Source organism: Brachyhypopomus gauderio, chromosome 19 (genome assembly GCF_052324685.1).
Source record: "Brachyhypopomus gauderio isolate BG-103 chromosome 19, BGAUD_0.2, whole genome shotgun sequence".
Taxonomy (NCBI): Eukaryota; Metazoa; Chordata; class Actinopteri; order Gymnotiformes; family Hypopomidae; genus Brachyhypopomus; species Brachyhypopomus gauderio.
Window position 1 is genome coordinate 71,164 of NC_135229.1, and position 8,837 is coordinate 80,000.

Sequence of the window (8,837 nt, forward strand, 5' to 3'; positions counted from 1 at the left end):
CCTATGACGTCCTCATTTACATATTTACATATTCCGCTTCCGAGAACCACGGAGCTGTGAACCTTATTTTGTTTGGAAACTTATTTTGCTTAACAAGTTATCTAGTACAAATGTTATTGTTTATTGTGCTTCTAAAGCCGTACTGTCATCTCGGTTTTTTCTTTATTGCAGTTTATTAGGAGAGGAAAAACAAAAAAATGTTGGGGGGGGGGGGGGGGGGGGGGGGGGGTTAGCGGGCCCAGGTTTAATGGTCACGGTTCTCGCTACCGACACAGTACCACACACACACACCCTGATTTAGATCACACAGTACTACACACACACCCTGATTTAGATCACACAGTACCACACACACACACGCACCCTGATTTAGATCACACAGTACTACACACACACACAGATTTAGATCACACGGTACTACACACACGCACACAGATTTAGATCACACGGTACTACACACACACACACCCTGATTTAGATCACACGGTACTACACACACACACACACACCCTGATTTAGATCACACGGTACTACACACACACACACACACCCTGATTTAGATCACACGGTACTACACACACACACTGATTTAGATCACACAGTACTACACACACACACACTGATTTAGATCACAGTACTACACACACAGATTTAGATCACACAGTACTACACACACACACCCACCCTGATTTAGATCACACAGTACTACACACACACACCCACCCTGATTTAGATCACAATCAACCACACACACACACACACACACACACACACATACTAGTGCTGTCAATTTCAGGTGCCGCGATTAAAAGTCCTCACCAGGATTTTGCTCAAGCTTGCTAGATTTTCTAATTAGCAATCCAGGTAAAATTAGTGGAATCAACACAATCCAGGAAGCCTGAGCAAAATCCTGGTGAGGACTTTTAATCGCGGCACCTGGAATTGACAGCACTAATACATACATACATACATACATACATACATATATATACACACACACACACACACACACATACATTAAGGATGTGGAGATTCACCGATTCACATCGGTGCGATTCGACTGCACCGGTAGATTCAACGTGCATCGGGTTTAATTTGCGAGCGAATTCACGATGCATCGCCTAGCCTTTTTGCATCGGCAAATACCATGATTAAATCGGGTGTTTTGTTTTCCAGTATCTATTCCTTATTCTAACATTTTCTGAGGCAACATACTTTTTATTTTTATTGATTTTTTTTTTTCCGAGGCAACATAAATGCACCATCGTGTCCTCGGGTACTGACGCAAACACGCAGACGTACATAACAAAGATGGAGGGAAACGAGAGCATTAGCAACGACAAACAGATTTAATGCACCAAAAACACAAATCAAACGTATGGCAATATTTCGGATTTTTTAAGCGATGTGGTCAACTTGACAAGACGCACGCAATCTGCAAACAATGCCGTGGGGCTATCAAATACGTTAGTAGCACAACGAACCTGGCGACACACATGAAAAGACGGCACGGTGTGGACATCTCTGCGGCCGCTACCTCCTCGTAAGTCTAGCAGACAGTAGTGTTGCAGATCATAATATTCACTATGTTAATAGAGAGTAAACTAGAATTGTGCTATTGAGTTAAGAAAACTAATGGGTTAGGCCAATACATCCTCAAACTTCAACTAACTGTATCGAATGATCATTTATCAAACCGAATCCTCATATAATAAGTCATATCATTACCAATCATTTTTGAATCGCATCATATCGTGAACAGGAGTGATTTGTATCGCATCATATCGACAAGGGGTTTCACGTATCGCAGTTATATCGCATCGGTGGCAGTGTATCGAGATGTGTATCGAATCTAGCTTAGTGGTGAAGATATACATCCCTAATACACACACACACAATCATTTCTCTCTCCCACACACACACACACACACACACACCTGGTCCCCATGTCGAGTGTGGTTGACCCTGTGGTGACCTTGGGAATCTGTCGGTTGGCATTGGCGACGAGTTTGAGGGCAGAGGTCGGGACAGCGAGCTGCCGCTGCAGGTGCCGAACACTCAGCGTTGCCCCTGGCGATGGCACACCAATCCTCACAGGACCAGCCAATAGCGCCTGTGCTGGGGCGGGACTGGCAGAACCAACAAGGTGATTGGCTGAGGAGGTTCCGTTGTTGGGGGTGGAGGTAGGGGTGGAGGAGGGGGCGGGGCTAGAGGAGGTTGTGCTGAAATGGTGCAAGCCCTTAAAGACTCCTGTACACACACACACAGAGAGAGAGAGAGAGAGAGAGAGAGAGAGAGAGAGAGAGAGAGAGAGAGAGAGAGAGAGAGAGAGAGAGAGAGAGAGAGAGAGAGAGAGAGAGAAGGGGGGGAAGAGAGAGAGAGAGAGAGAGAGAGAGAGAGAGAGGAGATAGAGTGTTAGCCCTTAAAGACTCTTATACAGAGACATTCAACAGCAGCTACATTATTCCCTACAGTATGATCACTACACACTAGCGTTTTCTCCACGTCTCACCTGAGGCAGATACAACGCCGTTGACTCCGGTTCCCAGAATTCCTTCCTCTTTGCTCTTCAGCGCCATCAGCTGGTCTGAGGTCACCAGTGCAGAGGCAGCAAACTGTGCACTTGTAGAGTCTAAGAACTTTGACGACGAACTCTGAAACCCAATATGTGTTTTTAGCACATTTTCCCAAGATATCAGTTCATGTTTAATAAAAAGCTCGCTCAAGACACTCGCTCAAGGCGCACGCTCGCTCGCTCAAGGCGCACGCTCGCTCGCTCAAGGCGCACGCTCGCTCGCTCGCTCCTGGAGACTCACATACATACAGACCACCAAATGTGTACCTGTGTGTGTGTGTGTGTACCTGTGTGTGTACCTGTGTGTGTGTGTTGGATAGTTGCTGTTGCTGTGCCTGTTCCAGCTGCTGTTTCTGCATCACAGCCAAATCCTCCTGGTGCTGATGATACTGCTCAGCTGTTAACACTACACACACACACACACACACACACGCACACACAGAACAGATGATTCCCCCTTGCCTCATTTACACTTCTAATACTACACAGGGTTAACAATACTGCTGAGTGCTTTCTAATTCAATCTCTTAACCCTTACCAAGCAAGTTTGTTAACCCTGTGTAATCCAACACTCACCAGGTGAGTTTGTTAACCCTGTGTAATCCAACACTCACCAGGTGTGGGCTGGGGGGGCGTCACGTGGGCTTGACTTCGTAGTATGCTGATCGGTTGGATAAAACAGCGTGGGCTCAGTCTCCGTTTCAACCAGGGCGGGGGGCCATCAGGGAGCAGGTGTGGTGCTGGTCGTGGTCTGAAGTGTCTCCAGCGACAGGATGTGATGTTACGCAGGATCTGGGGGAGGCCCGTCGGAGTATCCGTGGAAACGGGGTGGGGTCTGGATGAGGGGGATGCGGAGGAGTCCAGGACCCCTTCATTACAGACTTCATCCCACTCAGAGCAGGCTCTGTCCAGCACAACTCTACACACACACACACACACGCACACACACGCACACACACACACACACGCACACACACACACAAGGATCAGTGAGGTCATGAAACGCGTTTACTCGTATCGAGCTTACTTGTTATAGTGTGTATTAGGGCTGCACGATTAATCGTATTTTTATCATCATTGCGATATGAGGTTTCATGATAAACACAATGAAAGAGATACAATAACACCTTGAATAACAGCAACCTCAAATACTATAACTTGCGTGCATTATCCACGACCAGCAATAGAGGGAGCTCTTCGCACTGCAGACTATGATCACGTGATGTAAGTAGGCAAGAGGCAGATCGAGGTGAACACGCTCATCAGACACGCGATTTCTTAGTCCGGAAAAAAATTAGCACCTTTGAGAAGCCAAGACGTACGTGAGGATGAATTGGTTCCAAAAAGAAGAGGCATGTCTGTAGTCTGGGAATACTTTGGTTTTAGTCGAGATGACCATGCTCAATCCAAGGTTTTGTGCAAAAAATGTCGAGCCGTTGTGGCTACAGTCACGGGGAACACGACAAACCTTTACCATCACTTAAAACACAACCACAAACAACTGTATGAGGAGTGTTCAGCAAAAAAGTCTGAAAGCACGGTTAGATCCTCTTGTCACTATGCAGCTCCAGGTGTAAAACAAAAATCCATCGATCAAATGTTCGAAAGCGTAACTCCATATGACCTGGGCTCATGGTGTCACAACGAAATAACTGATGCAATCACATACTACTTGGCTGAAGATATGATGCCATTTAAAACGTAATGAAATCTTCTTAAAGAAGATTAAGTGGAAGATTAAGTTGATATGACAAATTGTCCAATGCGCGACTAAATGTAAAATAAAAAGACTAGGTAGAAGTCAGGAGAATTAGAAAAAATGAAAATGGATCACTGAGCTTATTTGCAGTATGTTGGCATGTTTTTGGCTTTAATCGTTAAATATTTTCTGACTGTAGAGTTATATACTGTAAACAATGTTTTTTTTTTAGGTTCTATGGACAAACGCCATTTTACAGAGTATACCTAACTTTTAGAAAAAACTGCAAGTTTTTGTGCTTTTATGTTGGCTATGTTGCTTCTGTGATGCTGAGCTCTAGCTATAATAAATTTGTGCTATTACCAGAAAAGAGAGCTTTTGTTTGTATTTTACTTCATTTATTTTTTAACCTTATTTTCTATTATTTACTTATGTATTTATTAATTGGTTTTATTATTATTTATTCTTACTAAATGTTGAGAGAACACAGCCTTGCAGTGCACAAAATGTTTGCACTATTATTACTTGTACACGTGTTATCTAATTTTAGATTTCATCTATTGTTGAATAAACCTGCAAAATATTTGGAATTATTCTGGATTCATTACACAGTAAAAACAAGTAAACGTGCTGCTGTTCAGAGAGACATTACATTTCTCTATTTTAATCTTAATTTATCGTGTTTCACATCGATATCAGAATATCCAACAATGTTATCGCACATCGCAATTCTAGTCCATATCGTGCAACCCTAGTGTGTATGGTAAACACAAATCTTACACAAACAAAGACACACTCACACAATCGCTGAAGAGTAAACCCTAGAGCTCAGACACACACACCACTGAGAAGTAAACACAGAACTCACCCACACACACATCAGTGAAGAGTAAACAGAACTCACACATACACACCCACAAACATCACTGAGGAGTAAACACAGACTTACTGTTTATTCAAATTAAGTGGAGCTCAAATCTTACCTTCCCCCTCGCCCAACCCGTCGCCGTGCCAACCCCAGACATTGCCGTGGCGATGTAAGCGTTGTGAGAGAGTATCGATAGCGAGCATCTCCCAAACCTCCCTCTGAAGGGTCCGTCCACAGCCAAGAGCCAACTTGCCCTTCACGCACCTGCACACAGGGGGAGCCCATGAGGGTTGATACACAGATACATCCACCACACACACACCTGCCCACAAGGTTAGAGTTACAACCACCACACACACACACTCTCACATACACACCTGTCTGAGAATAAGGACACTTCACACACGCACGCACGCACGCAGCGGCAGCATCTCTCTGAACCAGAGGGTGTGTGGGAAATCGTGTGTGACTGATGTGTGAGCTAGAGTGAGTGTGTGTGAGGACAGGTCTGTGTGTGTGTGTGTGTGTGTGTGTGTGTGTGTGTGGGTGTGTGTGTACAGCACGTACAGCGTGATAGTGGCAGCCGGTTCTCCTTCTGAAGACAAACACGCCGTCAGGCTCATTCTCCTCCTCGGCTTCAGAAGATGCAGAAAACAGCTGAAAGACAACAAAACTGAGTCAGAGAGAGAGAGGGGGGGGAGAGAGAGAGAGAGAGAGAGAGAGAGAGAGAGAGAGAGAGAGAGAGAGAGAGAACCTACCTGAGAGTAGGGCTCGTCGTCAGAGCTGGGGAAGTCGTACTGGTTGAGGTCTTTAGTGTTGAAGGCTGCAGGTCCTACGTGGTGAGAACTTACAGGTGGGGGCTTCACCCTCTTCTCATACTTCCTCTTCTGACGCACTTCAGGCTTATCAACCTGCACAATAACCTCTGTTAAAATACAGTCTTAACAGGCTAATCAAACACATGAAGTGATTAGCGTGGCTATGTGTGTTTAGCAGCTATGCAGGAGAGTCCAACACCAGCGTCCTGCAGGTCATGGTTGTGTACCTAGTCCTTCTTGCAGTCGTGGTCATATTTCGCATGTCTGTACTGGTTGTGTGTGTGTGAGAGTGTGTGTACCTTGTTCTTGAAGTCGCGATCGTGTTCTGCGTGTCTGTACTGGTTGTGTGTGTGTGTGAGAGTGTGTGTACCTTGTTCTTGAAGTCACGATCGTGTTCTGCGTGTCTGTACTGGTTGCTGTTGATCAGGGGGACCAGAGGAATCACTGGTTTCTCCAGGGCTCTCTGGGCCAGAACCTGGGCCATCACCTCTCCTCCAAAATCAGACATGCCGTTCCTGCCACACACAGCGTGCTGGAAATCCATTTGCTGTATGCACTCCAACTGCGTTCAATTGCAGTGTGTGTGTGTGTGTGTGTGTGTGTGTGTGTGTGTGTGTGTACCTCCTCTCCATTATCTCCAGTGTGAGGTGCAGCAGTGTGTGTGTGTGTGTGTGTGTGTGTGCCTCTTCTCCACTATCTCTAGTGTGAGGTGCAGCAGTGTGTGTGTACCTCTTCTCCACTATCTCTAGTGTGAGGTGCAGCAGTGTGTGTGTGTGTGTGTGTGTGTGTGTGTACCTCTTCTCCACTATCTCTAGTGTGAGTTGCAGCAGTGTGTGTGTGTGTGTGTGTGTGTGTACCTCTTCTCCACTATCTCCAGTGTGAGGTGCAGCAGTGTGTGTGTGTGTGTACCTCTTCTTCACTATCTCCAGTGTGAGGTGCAGCAGTTTGTGTGTGTGTGTGTGTGTGTGTGTGTGTGTGTGTGTGTGTGTGTGTGTGTACCTCTTCTCCACTATCTCCAGTGTGAGGTGCAGCAGTGTGTGTGTGTACCTCTTCTCCACTATCTCCAGTGTGAGGTGCAGCAGTGTGTGTGTGTGTGTGTGTGTACCTCTTCTCCACTATCTCCAGTGTGAGGTGCAGCAGTGTGTGTGTGTGTACCTCTTCTCCACTATCTCCAGTGTGAGGTGCAGCAGTGTGTGTGTGTGTACCTCTTCTCCACTATCTCCAGTGTGAGGTGCAGCAGTGTGTGTGTGTGTGTCTCTTCTCCACTATCTCCAGTGTGAGGTGCAGCAGTGTGTGTGTGTGTGTGTGTGTGTGTGTACCTCTTCTCCACTATCTCCAGTGTGAGGCGCAGCAGTATGTGTGTGTGTGTGTACCTCTTCTCCACTATCTCCAGTGTGAGGTGCAGCAGTGTGTGTGTGTGTGTGTCTCTTCTCCACTATCTCCAGTGTGAGGTGCAGCAGTGTGTGTGTGTGTGTGTGTGTGTGTGTGTACCTCTTCTCCACTATCTCCAGTGTGAGGTGCAGCAGTATGTGTGTGTGTGTACCTCTTCTCCACTATCTCCAGTGTGAGGTGCAGCAGTGTGTGTGTGCACCTCTTCTCCACTATCTCCAGTGTGAGGTGCAGAAGTGTGTGTGTGTGTGTGTGTCTCTTCTCCACTATCTCCAGTGTGAGGTGCAGCAGTGTGTGTGTGTGTGTGTGTGTGTGCCTCTTCTCCACTATCTCTAGTGTGAGGTGCAGCAGTGTGTGTGTGTGTACCTCTTCTCCACTATCTCTAGTGTGAGGTGCAGCAGTGTGTGTGTGTGTGTACCTCTTCTCCACTATCTCTAGTGTGAGTTGCAGCAGTGTGTGTGTGTGTGTGTGTGTGTGTGTGTGTGTACCTCTTCTCCACTATCTCCAGTGTGAGGTGCAGCAGTGTGTGTGTGTACCTCTTCTCCACTATCTCCAGTGTGAGGTGCAGCAGTGTGTGTGTGTGTGTGTACCTCTTCTCCACTATCTCCAGTGTGAGGCGCAGCAGTATGTGTGTGTGTGTGTACCTCTTCTCCACTATCTCCAGTGTGAGGTGCAGCAGTGTGTGTGTGTGTGTGTCTCTTCTCCACTATCTCCAGTGTGAGGTGCAGCAGTGTGTGTGTGTGTGTGTGTGTGTGTGTACCTCTTCTCCACTATCTCCAGTGTGAGGTGCAGCAGTATGTGTGTGTGTGTACCTCTTCTCCACTATCTCCAGTGTGAGGTGCAGCAGTGTGTGTGTGCACCTCTTCTCCACTATCTCCAGTGTGAGGTGCAGAAGTGTGTGTGTGTGTGTGTGTCTCTTCTCCACTATCTCCAGTGTGAGGTGCAGCAGTGTGTGTGTGTGTGTGTGTGTGTGCCTCTTCTCCACTATCTCTAGTGTGAGGTGCAGCAGTGTGTGTGTGTGTACCTCTTCTCCACTATCTCTAGTGTGAGGTGCAGCAGTGTGTGTGTGTGTGTACCTCTTCTCCACTATCTCTAGTGTGAGTTGCAGCAGTGTGTGTGTGTGTGTGTGTGTGTGTGTGTGTACCTCTTCTCCACTATCTCCAGTGTGAGGTGCAGCAGTGTGTGTGTGTACCTCTTCTCCACTATCTCCAGTGTGAGGTGCAGCAGTGTGTGTGTGTACCTCTTCTTCACTATCTCCAGTGTGAGGTGCAGCAGTGTGTGTACCTCTTCTCCACTATCTCCAGTGTGAGGTGCAGCAGTGTGTGTGTGTACCTCTTCTCCACTATCTCCAGTGTGAGGTGCAGCAGTGTGTGTGTGTACCTCTTCTCCACTATCTCCAGTGTGAGGTGCAGCAGTGTGTGTGTGTGTACCTCTTCTCCACTATCTCCAGTGTGAGGTGCAGCAGTGTGTGTGTGTACCTCTTCTCCA

The 8,837-nt window shown here is 46.9% G+C and overlaps 1 protein-coding gene across 4 annotated transcripts in view; it reads right to left on the reverse strand.

Annotated features, from left to right (window-relative positions):
* epc1b (enhancer of polycomb 1b) overlaps window positions 1-8,837 on the reverse strand; it is a 29,045-nt gene that overhangs the window by 2,061 nt on the left and 18,147 nt on the right. For all 4 annotated transcript variants that reach the window (XM_076981427.1, XM_076981424.1, XM_076981425.1 and 1 more), the window contains 8 exons: window positions 6,331-6,475; window positions 5,901-6,053; window positions 5,710-5,799; window positions 5,258-5,406; window positions 3,190-3,494; window positions 2,875-2,981; window positions 2,513-2,654; window positions 1,938-2,250 (listed from right to left, as the gene is read on the reverse strand). In XM_076981427.1, coding sequence (XP_076837542.1) covers window positions 1,938-2,250; window positions 2,513-2,654; window positions 2,875-2,981; window positions 3,190-3,494; window positions 5,258-5,406; window positions 5,710-5,799; window positions 5,901-6,053; window positions 6,331-6,475 — 1,404 coding nt within the window. The remainder of the gene's footprint in view (window positions 1-1,937; window positions 2,251-2,512; window positions 2,655-2,874; window positions 2,982-3,189; window positions 3,495-5,257; window positions 5,407-5,709; window positions 5,800-5,900; window positions 6,054-6,330; window positions 6,476-8,837) is intronic.